This window comes from Chroicocephalus ridibundus, chromosome 5 (genome assembly GCF_963924245.1).
Source record: "Chroicocephalus ridibundus chromosome 5, bChrRid1.1, whole genome shotgun sequence".
In the NCBI taxonomy this organism is placed as follows: domain Eukaryota; kingdom Metazoa; phylum Chordata; class Aves; order Charadriiformes; family Laridae; genus Chroicocephalus; species Chroicocephalus ridibundus.
The window spans coordinates 57,785,886-57,813,691 of NC_086288.1; the positions used below are offsets into that span (position 1 = coordinate 57,785,886).

Here is a 27,806-nt window from a genome sequence, read left to right on the forward strand (position 1 = left end):
TGGTTCAGTGGAAGGGGATGGTCGGAAACTAAAGTTAGAAAAGTGGTAATTTCTTTAACAGCTAACATAATTACAAATCAAATGGATGGTCCTGGCTTTCCCCGTGCTGCTGGCCAAGCACTTCCAAATCTTCTCATGTGATAGTGTAACTGCGGAATAAAAGGAATCCACGGGTTCATTCACACAAGAACTCCTCCCGTTGCTCTGTTCAGTTTAGGTTGGATCAATGAACTGAACCAACTCTCTGTGAAGTGCTACCACAACTACAGTCAACAGAAGTGAAACTGGGTTAAGTTAATAGCAAAACCACCTCCTCTGACTGGGCCAAGTGTTGTGGGGAATACAACACTAACACTGAACACAGCTCAGCTTGGACACATGTATTGTCAAGATTCACTTTAATTTAAAAATATTAAGCAAGCAAGTTAAGGTTCAGCTGGGACTTCTTTTTGTAAACTTTTTAACACTTTTTTTCTAAAACTTCCTAAAACCAAAAATAATTTTAACAGTTTCTGCTTTGTTCAATTTTTATTGAAGTTAGAGAAATCAGCTACATCTGACTTACAGCAGAATTTAAATTCTGAAACTGTATTTTCACAGATCATTTGGTCAGTCATGACCTCAAATAATTAAACAAACCCACTCTACTTTTTATAGTTAAGGGTCCTCAAGGATAAGCAGCACTTCCTTTGCTAGGTTTGAAAAGGAAAGGGATAATATAAGTCAAGAAGTTAACAAGTCCCTCGTAAATAACCCCAAGGTATTATCTACTAAAATTTTAGCATGGCCCTGACGATCACCTAGTTTCTTTGTGACTTAGTACACTCCTCTTCTAACATACATTAAGAGGGCATGGAGTTTCCCCATGCATAATTTCCCTGGGTGAAGTTTTCAGAATTAGGATAGCAAAGAGCCTTTATTTAATGGTTAAACATTCATCTGGGCCATCATTGATCACTCTTCGAAAAATTGTGTCACCATCATTCTTTCATTTGAAATACATTTATAAAAATGTATTAAACAACACGTTAGATTTTCAGAACTTTTCAGCAAAACAAACTAACAGTCTAGGCAAGAAGTGAGGTTTTCAGAACAGTGTGCATGACTAACACAACTGAATTTGTTAAGAGAAGATACTGTAAAGACCCAGAGGGCCTAGAATACTCAGTGCCTCTCTCTATCTCACAGACTTCTTAATTACTTTATCTGAAGACTGTTGTATTGAAAAATAAATGAGAGACTGTGAAGCAATCATGAGAATCCAGATCACGTTCTCTCACCTGCTCTGTTCAACCAACCTGTTCAACTAAGTAATACACATAAATACAGCTACACCGATCCAAGGCACGGATGGCAAAATGGCGAGGGAGTGTTTCATTTGCTATTCTGGGTTGGGGTTTTTTTGGAGGGTGGAGTGGGGGGAGCAGGAGTTGTAACAGTTCAAAGTCAGGAATTTATTATTTTTTTTTTTTAAATCTTATATTTGAAGGTCTGGTATAACCCATGCCAGTAACCCACTTCAAGAACAGTCAACAGCAGGTATTGAGGCAGGAAAATAAGAAACAGCACAACTACAATAACCATTCCTTGATACACACCTCACTTTCAGACGATCTGCATTCCTCAGCCTGACACTACATCTCCAAGTTGCTAGGAATACAGCTGAAATGTTTTATAGCTACTGGTGGACCAGCCCTTCACTTATCTCTGCAGTTCCTTTCTGAACGCACATGCACTTTTGGCTTCTGCAACAGTCAATGAATAGGACTTTCACAATTTAATTATTCACTGTGTGAAAAAGTAATTTCATTTGTTTATTTTAAGCTTTAATAAAACAGCTTAAGATTTCCTCAGGTTTGTATTGAAAAGATACTATATAATTGCTCTGTAGTCTCATGGGTTTATACACCTGTTTGTCTTTTTTCCTACTGCTAAGGAAGTCAATCTATTACATCCCTCCTCGCATAAAAGCTTTTTCATTCTTCTGGTCATTATTGCCTTCCTATACACACTGCATAGACTGGGACCACCCAAGCTTTTCCCGATTCTTAAGGATAATTCTGTGATTGATACCCAAAATTCTAATCCCAGCATAGACAGAGTCCTATGAAAGCTTTACAGTTTGGCACCAGGGATACTCACTGTAACAGAAGGAAATTACTCACTTGGCATTTTGTTTGTCCTACTTGTTTCTTCTCCTCTCAGAAATGGTAGTGGGAAATTTTTAGGGAATTCTGACTAAATAACACAAAAATGAGACATCTAAGAAATTGGAAGTGATTAACAAGCTTTTTGGTTCTTGATCACTAATAATATGAAGTCATAACATACTTCCGCATATAAGGAGAAAACAATGACAAAATAACTTTAAAAAGAATTTACATGGCTACCCAATTCATCCTCACTATCTGCCAATGCAAAGAAAACACAGGCATATTGTAAAGAGAGACATCCCAAATGAAAGCCATACTGAACCTCCAAACCTGAAAAATTAGGTTGCACACTGCAGGCTACACCGTTAAGGGCAGAAGTGATGCTGCAGGCATAACCCAAGTGTGGAAACCCCAACACAGCAGTCAGAAGTCTAACAAAGCAAAAAATACCAAGACAGACCATTTTAGTGACAGCACCAGTTAACACAGACCTGGTAAGATTAAAAGGTAACAGACACCTCAACAACCTCAACTGAAAAAAAAAAAAACTTGCAGCTTTGAAGAGACTTCAAGAGCATTTATGATTATCATTCTGCTGCCCCCCCAAAAAAGTCAAAAGACTTAATTAGAAAGTGTGGCTCAGGGGACATCTCACCACAGTGGATTGTCACAAGTTACCATGCAAAGCTTGTTCTGTCGCACTCACACATACAAGGTTATATCTATATGCCACACAGGCTATAGCGCATAGGCCTGTCCTACAGCCATATACCTGCCAGGCTTCCAAACTGTATGAAGACAATCCCACATCCACATGTATGCTCTGAATGAGTATTACTATCCACTGACACAGTAAGCTTGAGCTAAACAAACTTATTGTCCCTCTACCACAGAGTAACTTGGTGGGACTGTCCACGCCTGTTCAGACAAACTGCCACCATACATCTGGGAAGGCATCACAGCGATGACTTCTCACTTATGGAAAGGACCAGCTAGGACAGGCCCAAAGAATTCCAGAGATACATATACATGGTTATTGGGTCACAGAGCATTTTATACTCTAGCTTCATCAGTAAAGGCAAAATGTTCTTGAAGGAACTATTTTTTTTTTCTCTGAAAGCTCCTTACAGTACAGAAGATGGATTGAACAAGGAATGGTCTAAATCCTTCCTCTTTCTTTTAAATATTCAACTTCTGATAAATTCTTTGCACGTTTCTATCAAACCGATTCCTCAAATTTTGTAACGCAGACTCAAAAAAGAAATCCTATGATTACCTCAAAATGCTTAAGTCACGAGCAGGACTATAACGTCTGCAAAATATAGTACGAGGGAAGTATTATCCTTTTACACTTTGTCTTGGAACTCAGAAATTTCAATGAACAAGATCCCTCATTAGAATCAGATGGGGACAGATGTACCTACATGGTGGGTGGGCACGGGTGGACATCAGCCCCTCCAACCTCTCTAATGAGCAATTTCCCCAGATTTAAAGAAAAATTTCATAAAAAGTTAAAGAGAAATGGCAAGTTGCCTCCTATTACCACTGGCCTAACTGCTTGGGCTGCTGCTTCTATAAAACACAGGGTTTTTTCAAAGAAAATTATTGTTAAAACCATTTGGCTGAAAGTGAAGAGCTATTGAAAAGTACAGTCAAACTGGCAGCTTGCTCTTAAAATTCCCCCCACCACTTTTATAAGTATCGTTTTGCTTGTGGCTTTTAACAGCTGTTCACACACGCCTGAGCTAGATGTGAACTTTTACTTTCCCAAAACTAAAGGGGAAGCTTTAAACAGCATCTGATTTAATTTTTTTTAATTAAAAGTGGAGGTTAAAAGGACCGTGGAAATGGATGATGCAGCTGTGCTGATGCTAGGGAAAAGAATTCCAGAACAAGAAGTGAGGTAGAGTAAACACACAAAATAAGTTTCACAAAACTAAGTACTCACCACACTTAAGTGGTTTTATTAACTAATGGGAAGTTAACTCTATGTTTCCTTAGAAATATTTTGCAAAATTAAATTAAATTGTATTTTGCAAACATAATAGAATTTGTCTATCTGCTATGCTCTTCCCTCAGAGCAATTCTAAAATTAATTCCAGAATGAAGTCGCTTCACAGGTTCCAATATTATTCCCAAATACATTTGGGAACTCAAAAAATTCAGACACACAACTCAGAATCAGCTTACTAATATTGCCACATATTTACTGGTTTGGTTCTCAAAAGAACTGAACTTTCCCTGCATTGAGATGTCTTCTTAGAATAATTAAATGTTTAGAATCAGATTTGCAACTGTACTGAGATACTGGAAGATGCAAACAGGCATTCCTAGGGGGACTTTTTAAAGTACCAAAGCAACTACTGGGCAACTAAGCAATAGTTTCACCACAACTGCAAATCCCACCAGACAGCAGTCTACATTTTTAAGCACTGGCAGGTTCACAAAAATTATGCCCTCTTGGCCTAATTACTTAATACATAGCACTAGATACTAAATTCAAGCAAACAAACAAAAAACCCACAGAAAGAAAGCGAAATAAAAATGCCACGTTTTATTTCTACTTGTATACCTTAAGTACAAAAGCACACAAATGACAATATAATAATTCTAGATATCACCACATATTTAAAGGGTCTTTTCTACTAAAACTCTTAGGAAAAACATAAAAGTATTTTTAAGGCAGAAAATTCATAGGATTATGAAGGAAATGCCATATTAATCCATGTGGATTATATACCCTGTATACTGTAACAACTCCAAAACAAATCTTTTCCAGTGCACTAGTACAGCTACTATTTAAACCAGAAGACCTTAGTAGTTCATCAATCAAGTTTATTCAGCCAGAGAAGCCGCTAGAATTTTTATAAAACTTCTAATATACTAAAAAAGTAAGCAAAGCAACACACACTTCTCAAAACATAACCATTAAAAAAAAAAAAAGAACAAAAACCTGGTGCCCATATTGGGCTGATGAAGCAGCACTCCCGGAAGATCTATGAACGAAAAAGAAAATCAACAACATTAAGAGCATTCCCTTTGCACCAAGCACAAAGGACTAGGTGTAAAGAGAATGGAGACGATAAAAAAAGTGCCAGAAAAGAGTCATGTAATCCAGCCTGGACAGCAGAGCCTAATAGAGGGATGCAGGTGGAAAATTTTAGTGATGCAGTCATCTGTTTGCCTCCCTTGTCCACCCACATGCAAGAGACTCAAGGATGAGAAATAAAGCACTTGTAACGAATATGAAAATCTGACCTAATCAAAACCAGGAATCCAGACTATTCTAGTCAGGTCCAATAAAAAACACTACAACCTGGATACCTGCCTAGGGTTCCTCTGGGACATAACTTGATATTGCCTTTGATGATATGAAGCTTTGCTTTCTGTTGGGTTAGTTCCTTGCTGAATCCAAGGCACAGTTTGACAAATGAAACCCAGGGCACAAGTAAAATATTTTACGCAGGTGCATATAAATCACATTTGTGCACTTTAACACATCAAACATAACAAATAAAAATTCACCACAGGTAAACACACTGATAAAGCAAATACAGCACTAATATTTCTGAACCTTCTACAAACAAAATCATGCTTTAAAAACTGTGATTAATACACTGCACACCACTGACAGATTAAGTGAGTCATAGTGCACCAATTAACAAAACATGCTTCATATTAGACAGAACAGAAAGAAAATTAAACTCCCATAACTATGACATCGTTATAAGACACTTTTTGTTTGGCTGCCTAATAGTACTGCCCTCAGCACTACAAATATACATAAATCAATTATAAAAGCATCGCTCAATGAAAAAACAAAAGGAACTATCAATGAGCCACTACAAATATACATAAATCAATTATAAAAGCATCGCTCAATGAAAAAACAAAAGGAACTATCAATGAGCAATATGCATTTGGCAGAAATACAGTTCCTTAGTATTCCACAGGTTTGCTGAAAAATAATTGGCCAAGAGATCTCAGAAATTGATACACACTACAAAATAAGACCACAGAGATGCACCCACACTATAAATGCTCAAAAATGGATGACATGGAAACAGAAGATGCCTTGTTCCCATAAGATATTTCTTCGTCCAAAGGATATCAGAAATCCTTTCTTTTCCCTTCTGTCAGTCAGTATGATCCTAAATGTATGAGGAGCTAGCTCCAAAATGGAGCATAGAGATTTTCCTGTCTTGAGGATTCTTAGCGGGAAGCGTTCTCCTCAGATTAAACTATAAATAAAGGCATAACACAGTGAAACTATTCAAATGGAAAGGAAGTGTAATCATTTTCATCAATAAAGCCATATAATCTGCTCAAGACAAGGAAAGTGGTTTTACTGCGTATTTTGCCAGTGTTTCCTTTGCACCCTGGTTTCCTAATCTCTGACTTTGAGAGACTGACTTTGTCTCCTCATGGCAGCAGGGCTTGGGATGTTAGTAGAGTCTGCACGGCTTGAGAGAATAACTGATGGCTTTTTTCACAATGATCTATTCTAGTTCAGTCTGAATTACTAAAAATGAAGCAAGAGTTAGAGAGCAAAATATTATGACCTGTGCCATGCAGATCAAGCCTGATTAATCTGCCCACAAACAGGGTTTGTGGCTAAAAGTCTCCAAAACAAATCTTGGTCACACTGATGTCAAAGGCAAAACAGTACGTCTGACGGTGAAGCTAGACAGTTTTGAATTTATGATTTTTCAGTTCCCTCTCAAAGCAGATGAAGGATATCCTAAAGCTTATACCCACATACCTGTCAATATGACAAAATTGTAAGGTACTATTCAGTGTAAACATCATAATTAAAATAATCATTCTATGATCACTTATTTCAAAATTAAGAGATGAGGGGAGTTAACAGTTGTTTTGGTGACTGTTAAAGAGCAAAACAGCACATTTGTAAGTATGCTTCAGTTTTAGAGAAACCATGAACAAGACATTTTTCTGTATATTTTGCTCTCCATTATTAGTTCATTGCCATGCTCTAAATATATGAAGGAAACTTCAGTGTTCTTTCACTGTTTTTGAAGCCAATGAGACGACTTGGAACAAGTCAGGATAAGCGTACACTGTGGGATTGCGACGTTGCTATAGTACTTACTCTTTCATGAATAGTAATTACTCTAGCAAGTGTGTAAAGCAAACAGGCCCAGTTGCATGAGGCTCGATGCAAGTTTTATGAACTGCAGAAAAGCATGATTAGTGTGGGGGGGAAAAACATGTTTCACACTTTTATTGTAAAGAACATGAGAATCTCACAGAAACTGCCAGAACAGATGTTCATAAATTGGGCCCTTAATCTGCAGCACTTTCCAGGTTTTAAGCTATATCCACTGGTCTGTAGAACATATTCCTCTCTTTTTAATATAATTCTTCTGTTTAGTTTTTTTAATAAATAAGTTTATGACTTTAGTAGTGTTGCCAGCTGTTCAATTTTGATTTACCGTCAGAGTCTGCTTTAATATATAGTGGCTTTTGTGGCTTACCCATATAGATTACATTTTAAGCTTCAAGATATCACTATAAAGCAGCTGGAAAAAGTACTGGCTGAGCACAGAAACCAGCATTATTGCCCTAGTGATCAACCACTTAAACATGCAAGTACACCAGTAAATATTCTCTAAAAACCTTTTGGATACACCACTCCCAAAATAAAACTGCAGAATGCATGGTGTAAGAGGAAGTCATCTTAACATATGTACTTTAAAAAGCCAGCCCAAGAAAACTTTTAATTATTAATTAGGCAATGTATTAGCTGGCTATAGAGATCTCTGCAATGACTGTTCTTTATTGTTTTCTAACATTGTTTCCTTTACTTCTATGTAGCTTGAGATTACTGAAAAACTAAAACCGCTTCACACTGAAAAACCAAAACAAAACAAAACAAGGAAAACCATGTAAGTTCAAACATTATTAAGTCCAGGCATTTTCAGTACTTGCTCCTGACAGACATCAATGGTGTTGTAGAAAGTTACAGTTACTGTAGCATGAAGTTACTGAAGGATGACAAGGACTAAGCGAGTAAAGGATGCAGCAAGTAACTTCTAGGAAAACCCAGAACCTTTCTTTCAAGCCTGAACTTGTATTCTGTATTTTACACCTGCTTTATACAGTGCTTTCTAGAAAATTTCTTTACAGAATTGTTAACTGAATATTGCTGTGAAAGAACTGTCAATACTCTTCATATAGTACCATTTTTAAACTCATAGAATTACAACGTAACTAGACTAGGCTTTTTCTCCTCTATTATCTGCAAGTACAGGGTAATGTTATTAAAATAAACTACTACAACAGTATTCTTAGAATTGAACAATGGATCAAATTCAAAAACTCTGGAAACTCTCTACAGTTGGACTAGTCCAAAATTGTCAGTCGGAACTACAAGGAACTTTTTAGTACACTTAAAACTGCTTTTTCTGGTCAAAAAGGTTCATTTTTCCATAAAAAACTAACTCCCTAAGAAAATTCCAACCAAGAGCAGATTGATTCAGAAAGAACAGTATAGTGCCTAATGAGAAGGATTTTTTGTTTGTCTTACACTGTTATTTTCTCCCAGGTTTGGATTTACCTGTTGGACAGTATCCACGAAGCCCTATCATACCTAAGAGGATGTGATATATCATGGAAGACATAAAGGGAAAAATAAAACAAAACCAGGCTTTACATCCATAGCGTCAGGAGAACGGGAAGTGAAGCATCAGCACTACCCTTCCCATGAGACATCACGGTAGCATCTCCAAACGAACGTACTTCAAGCTTTTCCATAATGGTGTTGAAGGGGGACTGAGAAGTAGACTCCAAAACACCACAGTTTTCTATGTGGGCAGTAGAACATAAAGATATTTTTGAAACAGTTCAACTTAAGAGCCTGACCAACAACTCCTAGACACTGCTTTCTTCTTTCTGCATGCCTATAGCAAATGACTTTTCAACTTTGCCTGTAAATGTATAAAGTTATTAGCAACTGAGGGTTTCTCTTTCAGCGGTATCAAAGGTGTGCTATCTGTACAAATCTTATTTTTTCCAGCCTTCATTTTAAATTATCTACCACAAAAAATGTGTAAGACTGCAAAATCCAGCATTCTAAAGGTAAAGTTGCCCTCAATATACATAATTATTATATCCTAGTATTTGTCAAAAAACCAAGCCTTTCTTAAGGCATTTTACTAGTCTGTGTGTTCCATTCAACTATTTAGTCTGTAGCTTTTTTTTGCCTTTGTGTTTAACATCTGAAACAAAAATGCAATGATCCTGATGGCAGTTTTTAAATGCTTAGGAATGAGTTTTCTAGTCAAAGTCAGAAAAAGGTAATGTTATTACTCTTTCTGTATACATATTTCAAAACTAATGAATTTTACCATCACATAATAGTGTTATATTAGTATGATATATTCCTATTATCACACATAATTGGACAGTACTTACCACAAAAGAAAGACTACATGGTGTATATATATAAAAAAATAACCCAAAATAATATTATAATCTAGTGGCTAGTCATGAAAACACCAGAGTAAACTTGGAGCAAGTCATCTGAAGTCACTAGACGTGCTCTAAATTTACACCTATGTAAAAACCTAAAATTTTAATCTTAAGGTCAGTGATTCACCACACTGATCAAAAGAATGTAGTGAATATGATACGGCTCATTTTATAGTTGTAAAAATTTTTAAGTGTTAAAAATACTAATCTGGATGACATGGGATGGTTGCTCCTTGCGTTCAGAGCATCACAGGACAATGGATGGAATGAAATTAAACCTCCTCAAAGGGTACAGCAGAAGTTACATATTCATAAATTACGTAGGGTACAGCTACATATTTTAATTCCCTTGTCATATTCACAAATACACTGTTGCATCATTAAACAATGAAGATAAAACTTCGAAAGCACTACTCCTGCAAAAAAAAAACTAGTTAAAAATGCTAAAATAGATCACAAAAATTTCATAGGGAACTCAGTATTTTTTAAATAGAACCATGTACAATGTACACAAAGCCTTCCCCTTGTAAGAACTTATTTTAAATAAACAAACTAGATTTCTAATTTACCATTCATCATCACTGTACTTCACCTCCTTAATCAACACGTTTTAGCACATCTTAATTGATTTTTAACTGATTTTTTTGGCACTACAGAATCTTAGGTCTCTCCTTTGAATACAATAAACATATTTTGAGGTTACGCTCCATACACTCTGTGCTTCCAGCCCTCACGGTAAATAACAACAATAAGAACAACAATGCTGTCTGCATTTAAACTGTCTGTCTTGTCTCACGAACTATTAAGATTAAACAAAGTTTGATACTGGCTTAGTAGTTACTCTCATAGTAACAGCGTCACAGCCTCATATTACACAGACAAATAATGAGATACCTTTTTTTAAATATCTTTTTTCATGACCTATGAAATAAACCAAAGTAGACAGCAGAAAGAAATCACAGCTCATTCAGAACCTCATCAGGACATACCATCTCAAGAACTGAAACAATGAAGAATTCATAAACAGAGGTGTTAAAGTCATGAAGGCATTAATATGCTTAAAGATCTACCAAAAAAGCCACACATTTAGCAGTCTACGTGCTCCTATACTGAAATGGGCACCATAAACTCAGAATGCCTCATGATATCAAGTGTATGGAGCTATAACTGTGGACTAAACTTGAAACACTATCATTAATTTCTGCTTCTTCTCTTGCAAATCCCCAATAAATATGATAAGGTCCTGACAATTATACAATTTTAAGACATACTCATAATGCTTTCGCATAATTTTTCTTCACTCTTACCTCTGCATGCATATAGTTCATACTATGCAACTAAGAGTGGATGACTTAAACACTCCACTCATTTATTGGTCTTCTATTGTATTTTGCTTCTAAATGATCTGATAGCAAACTGTTTTGAAAAAACAGCAAGATAATCCTACAGTATTACCTTAACTTTAATCTTTGTAAGAACTTCAAATTTTCTAAAATATTTTCAGGACAATGTTTCAGAATTGCTTTTTTCATACTACAAACTCAATCATATTAATGGAGGTTATCCATTATGATTATTCCCCATTAACACTGGCTATCCTTCATCCTCTAAATTGAGCTGAAACAATTACTGATTACTTCCAATAAAAACCTTAAATATTTATGTTCATTGACATGAATAGAAAAAGCTTAAGTTTTCCCTGATGATTAGGAAGAAACTTCTCTTCCACACTTTCTGCCTGTACAGAGTAGTAAACATATTCAATTTCAGCTGAAGCTGCAGCGTACACATAAATACTGTACAACTGTTACTATGTCTTATTAGTCTGACTATAAAACCGTGAAGCATTACAAGAAGATTAGTTTACTGACTTATCTAGCTTTTAAATAGAAAATAATGCTACAAAAGCACTTGTCTTTTTCCCACTTTGTCCTAAATTCTAATACCAATGCCCTATTCACACTTGAAATTTGGTTATCCTCTCTCATCAACTTCCTTGAATAATAATATATGAGAATATATTTCCACAGTAGCTAATGGAGACATTCCTACAAATCAATGTGCTGCAGTGATACAGAAATAAAAGCTTATTTCACTGTAATGATGCTTCCAGACTTCCCTCAAGTCAGGTGGTTACTTGCAGTTAATGATCTGTGACATACCACACAAGTAGTCCTAAAAAGACTTATTATCCACTGCATGTGCAACAATATTTGCTTTATGGATGGCTAAATGAATGAAGACATTCAATGTAACTGTAAAAGTAAAATCAAAAGAAAACTTACAAGTAACATGTTTTCTTTGAGTAAAAGAGCTGTGAACATTTTCCATTAATACTTAACCTTTTGCTGGAGCAGTGCAACCACATATAATGCTTGAATCCATAAAGCCCAAGAGCTGCTCAGGGTTAACACTGATTAACTGTCCCCAATCAAATCTTATAACTTTTAAAAATTTCAGAGAGCTTCGCTCCACTAATGAAATCAAAATGCATTTATGTCATATGGCAAAGGTGGGAGCAGGACAACTTGCAAAGAAAAGAAATTCTGTCCTGTCTAAAAAACAGGTATTTTATTCAATCCAATAAAATAGATATTAAATTGATTGGGTTTTAAAACTACGTATTTTATGCTGCACTGACTTCCATTAATATACTAATAGAAAAGAATTGCAAATTAACTTAAAATAAGCTACAACCCAACAATACAGTATCTCCCATGACTCTCAGACTGTGCAGACATTCGCACATTTTCTGTTTATAATTTTTTCATTTACTAGACTCAGCTTTTGTCCACCATATGTCCACTGTAGATTAACTATTCCCTTAGGTACAATTAAGGGCTTTCCATTTGTTGTAAGAAGACCTAAGTATGAAGGACGCAGCCAGAAAAAACATTTCTACCTAAACCAAAAACAGAAGCACATTCAGCCTGGACTATGGTTTATGCAGCATCTTTTTTATTAGACGTATGTCTACATTGCTAAATAAACTACAGACAAAACCCATGGAAACAGTAAGAGATCTCTCAGCATTTCATTTGTGTATTATTATAAAAATAGGATACATATACTGTTCTAACCTTTGTATTTAAACAGTTTGCTTCTACTTCCATTTTTCAATGACATCCTTTAAAGATTTTTCTGAATTTAAGTATAACTGTTAATGAATGAGAATATATTATTTACCGGCACTTCTGTCACACTGGCGTATGAGTTTCAACTACACTAACAGTATTCTACCGTGTCTTGGTTGGTCGTAGCAGGCAAAACATATGTGCACAAAAAAAAGCTGAAGTGCAGCCTCAAGATTTTAAGTGCAGGAAGAAGAAATCAAGTTATTCACTCTCACTAAAATAAAAAAAGCGTAACATAAGAACAGTCTATCAGTTGGACTAGTTCATGACTACCCTCACTTTCTTGTTAAAGCACCGTATGATCCAAATGAGAAAACATTAATTTCAGCAAACACTTCGTACAATATCTAATCTGTCCTGGTTCAAATGAATGAAAATGCATTGATTTTCATAGAATGGCACCTGTTTGTATCAGGGCTCTGTCTAGCTGTACAAATCTCAAACGCATGGTATAACAGTAATATATCTTCTGCGGGCAAGAGGTACATGTTATTCAACTTCAACCCTGTACCGAATCCCATACTGTGGCAGAACACAAATCAAAAAGCAAACTCGCTACTAGTTAATCCTATCTGTGTTGAACATCAGAAACTGGTCTTAAGACAGGCAGGGCAGAAAGTTATGATAATGATCATTAATTATCTTTTGAGCAGCATGACAGAAAAGATTTCCCCTTTCCACTCTGTTAGTACTCTGGCACAGGCCACTTGGCTTTTGAGAGCCACCATCAAAATCTGTCCTGCTCCAGTAACGGCTGCAGCCCTGGAAGAAAGTAAAGAAGTCTAAAAATCTGCCTTTAACCAGCTTATTTAGCAACTGCTCTGTCCACTGTCACTTTCCACCCAAGAGATCACTTTATGAAGGATTCTAAAAGAAGGGCCCAAGTAAAACATGGGCTGATTTGCAATCAGACGGAAGAGATACATTTATGACAGTGTATTACATGGAGATTGGGGCCAGAATGGAGTATGTATGCACAGATCCTTGCAATCTACCATGCCAGGTGTTTTCCCTTCCCAGCCAATGGAATATGTCTAAGGAAATACTACACAACAGCAACAAACCTTCTTTCTTTTGTTTTGTAAAATTTTCTGTAAGATCAGCTACTTTCTAAAGAACCACACTTGAGGCTCAGGCTCCATTTAAGTACCTCTGTGTGGCATATATCACAGTTCATTAGACTTGCCCACATGGCAACTTAACAGACATAACTAAATAGATCATCTCAGCAGTGATGGTAGCCAGCACTATTGTAACGCCAAGCATGATTTAGGATCAAAATCTCACAAGACAGATGCTTTCTCAAGCAAGGTAATTTTATCACTCAAAAATGCGTGTGTTTCTGGATTGCTCCCATCCCTAAAGTAATACAGAGCACATTCAGACACTGGGTTGGAAATATATTATTATGGTGAATAAAAGATTGTTTTCACCTGTGACTTTCCCTTTCATTATTTTTAACAAGAAATTAATGAAATTCATTAAAAAAAAAGTTACCCAACCATTGAAACAAACAAATTCATAAGACTGCAATTTTCTATTAATCTTACAAGTTTGCTGAGACAAACATTCTATACATATTTTAAAACAGGGTAGCATTCTACATTTATTCAAATGAGTTGGTAAATTGACCGTAGCACAGGACAAGGTTTTCTTTTTAAGAAGTCTCTACATGTAAGTAGTTTACCCTCCAATCCCAGGAGCGTGTGGAGGCTCAGGTGACTGGACCTGCTGTCCGGCATACAGGAACTTTAGTTTAATCAGGCACAAGACTCAAAAGAACAGGGGTCTTTGCATTTGCTGCTCAACACTTGTCTTAATTTCAGGTGAAAGACCTAACAAGTGCAAGCCCACAGGAAACAAGAAGAGAAAACAGCTGGAGGAGGTTGGAACGGACAAGAGAATGAATGCATAGTTCTGGTTTTTAGTAAGCCAGAATCTTAAAATGAGTATTAATGAAGACATTTACTGAGTACAACTGGGGAGACTAAGCCTGTTAAGGCAGTAACAGAGTCCAAAAGCAGACCGGGTATGTCCTGTTACCAGCCAGATTCACATTAGTACACAGTACACCAAACATTCATTTGTATCTGGGCTGAAAAATGTTTCTTTCTGCGCTCAGATAAGATAGGTAAAAACATTTTACGTTGTATGTAAATGCAAGTTAAAGGGTACACTAAAATGTAACCTTTAAACTTCCCAGTGTAACAACATACCACTTCCTGTTCAGAGATAGCACTCCAAGATCAATTAATCATGGCTAAGACGAACAAACGGTCAACATTCTTAATTAGTGTTGATGCATTCTCCTCTGTGCCCTCATCTGTCATGAAGACTGTTTAAAAATCTGAGTTATTAGTCTTTATTGAGGAGTGGATCTGGTTAATATCTCTAAGAATAGAAATCATTCATCCATCCACTATACACTGGTACCTGATAATTCCTACAGCCTATCTAGTCTACAGATAACCACTGCCCTAAGACCATCTTGGTAGCTATAAATCAAAATGAGTGTAGCTCCCACGGGTTAATTTTTGTTTACAATATACCCACTGAAAATGTTGGTACGACACTTGAGGAGTCTGCTCATAGATTAGTGCAGAGAAAAATATATAAAGTAGTCAAGGCAAAAAGGAAAGAAACACATCAGTCATACAAAACACAGTAAAATCTCTCTAATTCACACTAACGACTAAAAGATCCAATGCAATTACTGAACTTTGTCAATACCAAATTTAAGTAAAGATGCTAAGTGCACAAAACCCAATCAATTCACTTGATAACTATAGTTCAATTTATCCTATAAGTCAAAGTATTTGACAGCAACATATCTACAAAAGTTTTAAGTTACTGCATTAAAACTCAAAAACATTGTTAATCACAACAATACTGTTTACTCCCTTTTTTCTGGTGCAAATGAAGTGGTATAAGCAACACAGAAATAAGCACATTTCAAATATACTTTTACTAAATAAGACTAAAATACCGTAAAGTAGTTACAAGGAAAATTAAATCTAAGATTCAATGTAAACTGTAAATTTTAGTATTGTTAAGATATTATGACTTACAGTTAATATGAAAAAGAAAAATTCTACATTAATTTTTATAATTCCTTTTGTTGTTTACTAAAAACACAGAGAGAAATCTACGGACAGACAGAGAATTAACCAATAATCGGACATAAGCGCAGGAAGCAGGTCTAGGTAAGGTCTTGACTCAAATCAGTTTTCTACTCTGTGACCAAATGGGCAGGTCAGGCTACGGAAATAAAGGTATGGGAAGGAAGACAGAATGGAAAATAGAAGTAAGCACACAGGAGGAAGACTGTCATCTTAAATAAAGTACCGCTTTCACAAAGGAGGACTGCATCTCTCAAGCTCTTGTTCCCCCAATTATTTTTAATAAATTAGTGCGCAATAACAGCCCTTCATTTTAGATAATACTGAAGAAAAGAAAAAAAAAAAGAGGGGGTGGAAGATAAAAGAAGGGTGGAGGAGGTCCACAATTTAGGAGATCTCAATTCATACTACTCTATTATTTTCAAATAGATTTCTGATGGGTGAAAGACTGGAGAATGCTTGGAGCTTTGTATGCAGAAATTACCTGTCCAATGTTCCATGAGTAAATCAATCTCTTACAATCATAACAGGACATTTCAATAAATTGCCACCACTCTGAAGTTAATTATCATGCTTTAAAGACACACAGAGTAGCTTACTGTGTTCATGCTTCTAATCTACTGCAATGTGCAATAAAATAGAATAGTCAAAACTGGCACTAGTTCATTTAGATCAGCACTGAACAATTTCTTCAAGTTTGGTGGAATACTGAAGAAATTCCTGCAAACTTAACACATTTAACAGAATGACTACAAATTGATACAAAAAACCACTGACAAATCATGAAGTTTTACAGACAATTTAACAGCTAGTACACAATTATGCACCACATACTGTTATACCTGAAGTAATTTGCTTTCAATGACAAAATTACCTAAGGAAATTATTTTCATGTAATAGGATTCTTCTGTACAGTTTTCTGTATTTCATTGTGAAGAAAAATATTTTTCATTGTTTTCTTCCTTTTTTTTTTTTTTAAAAATTATAGCTTTATTCCTGTTTCTGAAGCACTACATCAGAGATACCAGGTGTATTAACCCCAAAATGGAAAAATACGCATTTCTTTCAGACAGTATCAGTAAGTGAAAAGAGTCAAATGAGAGCCTAAACCCAAGCTAAGTATACTTAAAATAGCAGCACTAAATTTAGGCTGATGGTTTCAGCTGGGCTTCCAAATTCTTATCTAGTTATCTAATAGTGGCCCACTGCTTTCCAGTTCCTATGAATGAAAATAACTGCATTCTTGGCAATTTTTGAAAACTTTTATCAGAAAGAAAGGTGTTAGAATAACTTCCCTGTGGATATAGACTTTACTAGTCTTTAAGTAAGCATGCCTGGATATTTTCCTAAAAGACATGTATAGCCCAAGAACCAAGTACAATCCTGAGGCAGATACTAATGACTAAAAGTATGTCTCCTGTATGATGCATGAGGTCAAATAAGTTCATCAATACATCAAATGGCTTTGCTTGGTTTTAAACCTATTATTGCTCTTGCATTGTGTACGAGTGTCTTATCATTGAGCAAAGAAGTTGAGCTATTCTGAACGCAGTGATTCCAACTGAAGACCTTGTTAATACTGGTAGCTTTGTCCTTTCACAATATGCAAGTCAACACCACACTTCTATAAAACACCCTGTTTTCTATTTATGTAACAACAGGAGCCTGACCTCTCACAGGCCATTAAAATACTGAGGTGGAAGCCCTCCTAGATATTCTTCTCCTTTTACAGAATTCAGAAAAGCTATACACTTCTAAAAGCTTAATTTTTATCATACTGAAACAAAAATAAAGAAAAAAAAATTACCTCTGTAAGCAACATGCCCTGCGTGCTCAACATATGCAATAACAAAGATCATATGAAAGCAATAGTTTGCTTTTTTTTCTTTATACACAGCTACTGAAGGAAAACAAGGTAGCACGCATGTTGTTCCTTCACCTGCTATTTTCATAAATAGTGACAGTGTCAGCCTTTCACCAGTCAGTGTCAGCCTTTATCTGGAAATTCACCTATAAAACCTCACAGTACCCCCTGGAGGCATAAGTCAAAGTCAGTTTGGATGGGGCTTTCAGTAATCTGGTCTAGTGGAAGGTGTCGCCTGCCCCTGGCAGAGGGATTGGAACTAGAGGATCTTTAAGGTCCCTTCCAACACAAGCCATTCTATGATACCATATTCTATTTGCAGATGCTCCCAAGGAAATACTTGGATTTCAAAGAATAGCAGGCATGTGTACAGAAAAAAAATGTATATACTTAAGGTATATAACACAGATACAACTCCTTCAAATGTAAACCAGTATCAGATTTTCTACCTCCCTGGTGTCTTTCCAGCAAAAGAATATTATTTATCCTACGTTACAGTGTATCTTACTGTAAATACTCCATATGATTTGCAGAACTCCAGCTAGGAAATCCAATTTCGGGTCAAAATATAAATCAGTGAAAAATATTTTTCCTTTGAATTTCAACAGAATCTGTATTATTGACTCTAGTCTGCTAGAGTACAACACTGTCTATGTTATACTTTCAGAAGTGCCATTTATATATTGTAACTCTAAGAGCTTCTGTTTTCTTCCCAGAAAATAAGTAGTCTTTCATAATTAATATCATAAAATGTTACAGCATCACAGTAGTAACACTACTGTTAGTGGTTCTGAATGAAAGTGTTGTTTCTACATTGTTTTCAAATGCTTTTAAACAAGGTTAACTTGCTAGATGAGGTCTTTCTTTGAGTTTGTTCCTGATATGGATATTGCAATATGGACACTAATCACTTGGAAAGTCAAAAAAAACCCAAACAAATCTGTTTTTTGTTGTTCAAAAAAACATGTTTACATTGTTAAAAAAAAATCTGTATCTGTTTCCACCACTTTGTTTCTAAAATTGATTTAAGTTGCTTTTATCATCTTCAACTAGAAAAAGGGTAAGGGAGCCAGGATCAAGGTCTCAGATATGTTAATACGGATGTTTCTGTAAGATTTCTTAGCTGGAAATGGGGGAATTTGGACTCCATCTAATTAGGAAACTAACTAGGTGATGGTTATGTAAAGTAGCATATTTTGGTGGTCAGGACAAAACCATTATATCATACTTACGCGATCAAGAAGAGGACAGGTTAAAAAAATCCCAGAAAAGGAAATAAGTAACCTCATATGCAAAACTACAGATAGCACGCAAAAAAACCCTAATAAGCAAGTCATAAATATTATGTCTAGTGCGTAGTGTAGTTATTTTAAATAATGCAGACCAGTACTTAAGTTAGCAGTCTCTTGAAATACAGAACCATGAAATGTACCTGTTATTAGATCCAGGAATGCTTCCCAGTTCTCCATTCTAGATGCATGCCATGGCTATATCCTGAAGCCCTATCAAACATGGGTGAAAGATCTCTTATTCCTGTCTGCTGCTCTCCCAGTAAAGAAAACACAGGCAGAGCGGCTGCAGGCTAGACAAGGCATGCTGCAGCAAGTCCCTCAACCTAACTTCCCAGAACCAGAATCCTGAGGTACGCCCAAATATGTCATCCGTACGCGGCAACAACACACAAGACAGTATTTAGTTTCATTTTACTAAAGATTATGCCCTGTGCCATATCTTCAATAGAGAGCAACATCCAGAGTATTTCAATTAATATTTAAGTATGAATAACTTACTTTTGTTTCCAACCAATGCCACAAGTGGCTGCGTTTCTGATTCTTCATTCACTTTTTTTACCGCATTATACCAGTCTTCTAAATTTTCAAAGCTCTGACCATTGGTAATATCATAAACCAGGAGAATACCCTAAATAAGAAGATACATTTAAAATGTTAAAGGTTATAAAAATATTTGAACATGGTAAAATTTGCATCAGCCTAAAATATTATTATCATAAAAGCATTAACAAATAACGGCATTGTCTCTTTTGAGGAATAATCAAACCAATCATAAGCTTCTGTAATAAAAACATTTTGTTACAGTATTTCTCCCGCATTCCTTGTGTTCCAAATTCAGATGTTAACTGAACTACAAGGGCAGAAAAAAAAATGGCAATTCAGTAAAGAGTACAATTAGTTATATTAGAAATATTCCAAACTCCATATGCTTTACAAAAAACCCAAAAAGCACTTCACAGTAATAGTAAGATAAGAACCACAATGGAGAAGGACTCTTATTTTAGCTAATATTATTTGTAATTTCACTGTTCCCCTTTTGAAAAAAATTAAGATAAAGGCAGTCCAATTACGTTTCTGCACATTGCCACACTGTTGTGTCTCTGCTCTCCTTTGGGAAGAAAGGCCAGATCCCTTCCTCCACTGTTGTAGAAGAGAAGCAAGAAGTACTGGCAGGGTTTAAACTTTCAAAGAAGAAACTAAAAACATGGTCAAAAGTCAAAAAGAAGGGATTCCCATGCATTTCAGAGGTTTTGTGCCAGGCTAAAGTAACAAGTACTCAAAACAGACATTACTGAGGATTCCTCAGAGCTAATATTCAATGTTGTGAAGCACGGCCCATTAATAGTCTAAGTGTCCAACTTCTCCCCTCCATAGTTCTAAGATCAGTTCTCATAAATCACTTTCCTCTCATTATTGAGCCTTCTGCCCCTGCTTTTCACTACACCCTAATAAAGTATCTTGCAAATAAGGAATAGAGTCAGAATTGGCTTCTGTTGCACTTGTTCTCATGTCATTCACATCTGAAAAAAAAAAATCCCTAAAACGGCACATGAAATTTTCACAAATATGCTAAAAAATAGAATACATGCAATACGAATACAATGCATACAAAATTAGCTGGTTCAATGACCCACTGTCAATAGAAAAGACTTTTTTCAAGTCAAGTTTTCCAGGCATTTGTCTGGGCCCAGCTTTACTTGATAGTTTCATAAGGAGTGTCTTAGATTATAAAACAAAATGCATGCTTATTAAATTAATGTCACAGATGACAACAAACTGGTAGAAACCATAAGATTATCTGAGGAGCGTTTAGATTATATGATGAGAAACAATCTAAAAATAATAGGATGCAATTCAATAAGTACCATGACAAGTTGAAAGGAAGCAATAACCTACTGCACAATAGGAAACACCTGGTTTTGTAACAAGTTCTATACAATAGGATCACAGCCACTAGATCAAGGGATCTATTGCCTTCCACTCAGCACTTGTTAAATCATATCTAAAGTAAATACACCCAGTCTTAGGCCCCTCGAGACATCAGTAAACTGGAGTAAGTTCAGCAGAGGGCCACCAAGATGATCAGAGTGTGGTGCACTTGACCTATGAGGAAAAACCGAGGGAACCAGAATTCTTCAGCATGGAGAGGAGGTGGCCCTGGGAGGATGTAAAAGCAGCGTTCTAATACACGAGGAAGCTATGAAGGACATGGAGCCAGGCTCTTCACAGTAGTGTATGACAGGAGGATGCCATACAACAGGCACAAGTTGGTACAAGAGAAATTAAAACTAGATATAAGGAAAAGTTTTTTCACCGTGAGGAGATTCAAGCAGTGGAATAGATTGCCCAAAGAGGTTGCTCAGCCTCCATCCTTAGAGGTTTACAAGAAGAAACTGGATAAAGCCTTGAGAAACCTCATCCCATTTCACAGCAGACCCTACTTTGAGCAGGAGGTTTGACTAGAGACCTCCTGTGATCCCTTCCACCCTGAACTTTCTTACAATTCTGTGATCAGATCATGTAGCAATAGGTTTAACTCACAGCAAGATTATAGCAAGAGTATATACTAGAAAAAAACCTGTAGACAATAATAGTGAAATTCTGAAACAACCTTCAGGGACAGCAGACACCCCAACACTGGAAGATTTCTGAAGGTTGATAAAAATGAAATAAGACATCATACAGGTATAGCTTTGGAAAAGGGCAACAGATCCTACCGAGATACCTTCAAATCCTATTTCCTTATGACAGCATAAAAATCTATCTCTTTTCCTTCAATTCCATCAACTCCTTGGCAAAAATGAGTTCTTGTTCCTTACATTTACATGGCTGCTATTAATTTCTGAGGAGCAGCCTTCATCAGTACCTTCAAGGAAATTAAGTTGTGACACACATCTTTTCCCTTGCTATCTTTCCTCCTTTACTTTACTAATAAAATCTAATATTAAATATCAACTTCCCTCTTCCAATTTTTGTACAATTTATTCTTTAATATCTTGCATCTCAGTTAACTGCTCATGACTATTTTTATAACTACCCAAATGCCTGTGTGTTTTTGTATTTGTCTTTCATAAAACAAGCCTTGCTCTAGGAAGGACATACTGATGTTAGTGGAATGATCAGTGGAAAAGAAGAAACTGAGGCTGAAGGACAGGTATTGTAAAGGTTAAAAAAAACAGACAGACATAAGGCTGAAAGTTTTAAATGAGAAAGTGGATATGCCACATTTCTTTCACCAGTGCTCAAGTTCTCTCACCAGCTTGCAAAAAAGCAGAGCAGACTACGCAAACCATCTTCAGCACTGAAGAGTTTAATCAGACTTAGATGTAAGAAAAAGTTAATAGACTCTGAGCATTTAAAGTTGGCCAACTCTGCTTCTAACATTCTTCATCAAAATGCTACCCTGCTACATGTCCTCTTGCCAACTGCAGCCTACCTACACCTTTGGAAGAAAAAGTATTCATGGTAGATTTACTGTGAAAGAAAACACTGAACAAAGTTTGCAGCTAGAGCTCACCTAACTTCCATTTGGTCCCCTTCTCCACGAACTAAACATTGCCTTTAAAGAATATTCTTTTCTTAACCATTCTTCTTTTTAATCTTGTCAATATTTACTATACTTAAGAAACAAAGACAGCAGGTATAATATCTTAGAGATGCAAAAAAAAAAAAAAAAAAAAAAAAAAAAAAAAGAAAAGCAGCATGGCATCCAGGTCATAAAGAATACAACAGCACTCTATAAGCAACTTGGTATGATATAGATAATTACTGAAGGACTAGTCATAACCCCATAGCTAAAATTTATTTCACCTTTTTTTATTTAACATAGAATTCCTATCATTGCTTTCACAAAAATACATCATATTTTCCACAAACTTACAGTATATGGAGTACAGAATGCGTAAATAGCATAAAAGCTGTTCTTTCCCTATTATGCATGAGCGCATTAAGGTGGAAAATTAACACTGGCCTTTTTACACAAAATTAGCACATTTCTCTGCCATGAAAGAGGCTTGAAACATATGGAGGACAACATGCTGAGAACAGCACGTAAATTCTCTAGTCTCCAGGAACATGGCAAATAGTCCCTGCTTGCATAATTGCACTCTACTGAGTGCTTACTTTTTTTGCTTACATTAGTGCATATGTGAGTGCTTTTTGTTTTGAAGTTATAGAGTATTTTCAAAAATAGGTCACTGGAAACTGAGAATACTACAGAAATGATTTGCTGGTCTCTGGAGAAGGCAGAGTCTGCAGTACTTTTATTCTATTAACAAGCCAATTTATGAGGTAGCATATGACAGCTCTTAAAGATACTTTAGACTAGATATGTGGACAGGGGCAGCAATTGCAGGTAAGACATGGGAGCGGTTCTGAAATATTTACCACGCAAACAGCAGCAGAACTGCTATTATGGAAGTGTTATAACCAGGCAATATACTCACACAAGACAATCAACATTTAGAAGGTGTCAAGTTTATGTCAAGATTTGTCACAATAAAGGAAAGCTACAGAAAACACTAATTAAAACCATATGTTTTCTTCTTCAGGTTTATCCTCAGCTGCCCTCAACCTATGACTGACTTTAATTTGAAGGAATAAATTAACTTTCAAATTTTCATTAATATTCATGAAATGTCAAACCAAAATTGTAAAGTTTTTTTTTCTAGTCGCAGAATATTCAGTTTAGCAAAGAGTAACTTCATTATGATATCTTGCACATCTGCAGAAATGCTATTTTTACAGGTGAAAACAGTTTACAGTCTACATACACTTAACCACTGTTGTCCTAATACTGAGGATACGGTCACTCAAATACATGCAGTTGAGTTGCCATAATTGAATGAGCTACTGTCTGTCAGATCAGCAGCTGTAACCGACTACCTGATTACTCTTAGCCTCTCTCAATTCTGAGATACATGTGTCAGTTTTAATCAACACTGACAGAAAGCTTTTCATTAGCACCTTTCATTTATGAAGATCAAAAAGCTCTTTTTCACCCCAGCCTGCAGCGTTCTTCTGACCCATCAGTGAAATTCAGCTACCAAGATGGGAAGCCTCAACTATATTATTCCGGATGAGCCAAAGAAGAAAAAAAAAGAAAGAAAAAAAGCAACTGCTTCAAGACAGCAAGTGAACTGCCATTTCTCCAACTGCAACCACACAAGCAAATTAAGTAGGTTCTGATCCTCAAATCTGGCACTCCTATTTTAAAACATGGCACAAGAAATCAGGGACCTTGGTCAAAAAATGGCACCTTAACAGTAACTTAATCAAAAGATCTATCCTAGAGATTTGATTAAGCTCTCATTCAAAGAAAAGGAAACCCCCAGTGGCAAAGTTTGCAGCAAAGTAGAGATGGATGCTCCATTCACTTACCCTGGTATCCTCATCAAATTTCAATCGAGATCAAGTGAACTGCAGATTTGCTATTAAGATAACCTTTTGTACTTTACAAACAAGATGTTTAAAATCCCTGTTGCACCACACATGCCACCAAGTGCAACGCAGCATAGCTACACATGCTTCTTTTGTAGCAACCTTTGCTAGAATTGCGCCAATATTTTAAAAACTTTCTTGCATTGGGGAACCCAAAACTGAACACAGGACTCCAAATGTAGCCTCAAAAATGTCAGAGAGAATGCTAATCACTTTCTTTGATTTGCCTACTTCATTCTTACTAATGCAAGCCCAGTAGCTTTTACTGTTGCAAGGGTGCCTTGCTGACTCACAATTCAACTGTTATTTTTTCCAGTAGGACCTCCACCTTCTTTTCTCCAAAGCCATTTCAGAGAATGAATGAGGTTGGAAGGGACCTCTAGAGGTCGTTTGGTCCAACACAAGGACCATTCAAGGAGCATCACCTACAGCTGGCTGCCCAGGACCATGTCCAGATGGCTTCTGAGTACCACCAAGGATGGAGACTCCACAACCAGCGTTTGGTCTCAGTGAAAAAGTGCTTCCTCACATTCAGAGGGAATCTCCCGTGTTTCAGTTTGTGCCTATTGCCTCTTGTCCTGTCACTGGGCACCACTGAAAAGAGCCTGGCTCAGTCATCTTTGCACCCTCCCTTCAGGTATTTACATACATTGATAAGAACCCTCTGAGCCTTCTCTTCTCCAGGTTGAACAGTCCCAGCTCCTTCAGCCTTTCCTCATAGAAGAGATGCTTCGGTACATTAAATAGCTTCACGGCCCCTTGCTGGATGCTCTCCAGTTGATTCCCAGCCTGCATAAGGTTATTCCATCCCAGGTGCAGGACTTGGCATCTGTCTTCAGTGAATTTCACAAGGTTTCTGTTGGTCCATTCCTTCAGTTGATCATGGTCTCTCTCAATAGCACCTCCAGCATATTGACCATTCCTCCCCGATTTGGTATCATTTGCAAACTTACAAGCAATGTTTTGTTCCATTGTACGAAGAATGTACAGTGTACAGAAAAATGTATGTTCTTTGTACAAAAAAACATGACCTCAGTACCAATCCCTAAGGAATACGACTTATAACCAGGCACTAGTAAGACATTGATCTATGGACCATCTCCCTTTAAGTACAGTTGTCCATTCAGTTTTTCAGTCACCTTACCATCCACCCATCCAGTCTACATCCACCCATCCATCTCTACATTTTGTCTGAATTAATATTATAGGAGATTATGTCAAAGGCCTTGCTGAAGTCAAGGTAAACAACATCCACTACTCCTCTCTCCACAGAGCCAATCATCTAACCACAGAAGGCAATCAAGTTGGCTGGACACAATTTACCCTTGCTAATTCCTTCTTGCTGCCTCTTCCCAATTACTTTCTTGCTGCTTTGCTGTCCGTTCACAGGAATTTTTATACTTAAAAGGATTTTTCTTTCTAAATACTCCCAATTGTTCTACTTTATCTTTCCTCTTTTTCTTCTGCAAAGTTACAGATGTTCAACATGAAATAAGCTTCTGCCTGGAAACAAGCTGTAAGCAGTGCCTTTACGAATTACTCATGGCGTTTCATGAATAGATGAAAATAAAGGTAGTTTTATGTGTCTTTAACAGGTGCTGTTACAAAGCTAATAGAAAAGTGTCTTACAAGTCAGCTTTGATGCTAAGAAGCCTATCATAGACATTGACAATATATGCCAACAATGGGAGAGAGAACAGCCATTAGTTCATTAAAAAAATTAGGGTTACAATGAGGATTGGGGGAGGATTAAAGGAGAGGAGATTGGATGTAGGAGTTTTTCTGTTATGTGCTCAGAACGACTAAAAATCGAACTTTTGTAACTTTAGGCTTACTGACATCAATTTTTTCACTTCTTTGGGTCATTGGTATTAACTTTTTGACCTGCTATTGCTGATAAGAAACTCCTAAGTTTACCACCAAATTCAATACAGAAAAACTTAATAGCCTTTTATTTCCTTCACTGAGTTTACTTTGGGCATATGGCAACAATTTGTGATTAATCAAATTCCCTCCGTCATGGAAGCCACTTTCTCCTATTGCTTGGTATATCTTTAACATGGCAGCAAAATGTTTTTTATTATAAAATAAGAAAATGCTATAAAACAGATGCAACAGCTAAAAATATTTAGACATGTTTTTGAAAGTGACAAAATGTTAAACTGACAAGTTTAGGATTTATCCTATTAACTAATAAATCCTAATCTCCTCAATTAGGCATTCCTGTGCTATACTTATTATTACATTGTTTCTGTCCAATAGAAGTTTTAGGATTCCATATTCCTATTGCTTAAAGTATTGGGGGAAAAATAGGTGCATTTGTTTTATTTTCATATAAATATAACATTTTATAATAAATATGTTATGCCTATTGCTCTCATTACAGACTCCAAATTAAAGAACAAAGCACATTTTAGGATCACTCACGTTAAGAAGTTTGGCATATGGTACATCCTCCTAAATCATCTCATAACTCAAGATACTGTTATAATATTTAGCTCTTACTTAACCCTCCATTCACTTTAAGTTGCATAGTCTACCTCAAGATAAAATTAATTTTCATTGGATAGGAGCTCTGCAAAAATATTTAGCTACCTGGTTGCCTCCTTTTGTTTGCCCTCTTATAACCCCAGTTGCATATATGAGTTTAATGGTGTAGGATTGCTCTTAATTTCCTCCTTCTACTTTTTCCCCCCAGGAGGCATCTGTTCTAAAAGCAGCCACTATATCTACCATGTGGATATCCAAATAGCCTTTACTATTTACTGTGATTGCTTTTCTTAACTCAAGACACAAAGCATGAAAACATACATCTGTTCTTGAGAGTTATTCAGATCTAACAATGTGCACCCTTGCTTTGCTTTTTAAGGCAGCCCTAAAAAATTAACTGCATTCCATAATTAGACTTGCATATTAATATCAATGAAGTTTAGGTTAAGCAGAGATTCAACATTTTTGAGATCTACAAAACAACAACCTGTAAGATACATATAATTTTAAGAACAAAGTTTCAGTGAATTTTATATAATTACTATAGGTACAATTATCATCATTTATACTGTACCTGAGCTCCATAAATATATTTATCCAGCATTTTGCCTCCTATCGTTTGCCCCCCTACATCCCACACTTGAAGAGTAACATTCAAATTTCCTGAAAAAGAAAATGATACGGATATTGTGTAACCTGGAAAATATAGATGCAAATAAAATTAAAGATATATTATCACAGCAGGCAATACAGCTCTAGCACATCAACAGCAATAGCTTTTTACAAGTATACAATAAATAGTAACTAAAGTTCAACACAAAGAT

At 36.2% G+C, this 27,806-nt stretch overlaps 1 protein-coding gene across 6 annotated transcripts in view; it reads right to left on the reverse strand.

Annotated features, from left to right (window-relative positions):
• The window catches only part of RAB28 (RAB28, member RAS oncogene family), a 67,387-nt gene that overhangs the window by 26,657 nt on the left and 12,924 nt on the right, over positions 1 to 27,806 (reverse strand). For all 6 annotated transcript variants that reach the window (XR_010071307.1, XR_010071308.1, XM_063336522.1 and 3 more), the window contains exons 3-4: positions 27,557 to 27,645; positions 19,552 to 19,681 (exon numbers count right to left, since the gene is read on the reverse strand). Coding sequence is in view for 4 of the 6 variants with exons in the window: in XM_063336522.1 (XP_063192592.1) it covers positions 19,552 to 19,681; positions 27,557 to 27,645 (219 nt within the window). In the remaining 2 variants the exon portion in view is untranslated. The remainder of the gene's footprint in view (positions 1 to 19,551; positions 19,682 to 27,556; positions 27,646 to 27,806) is intronic.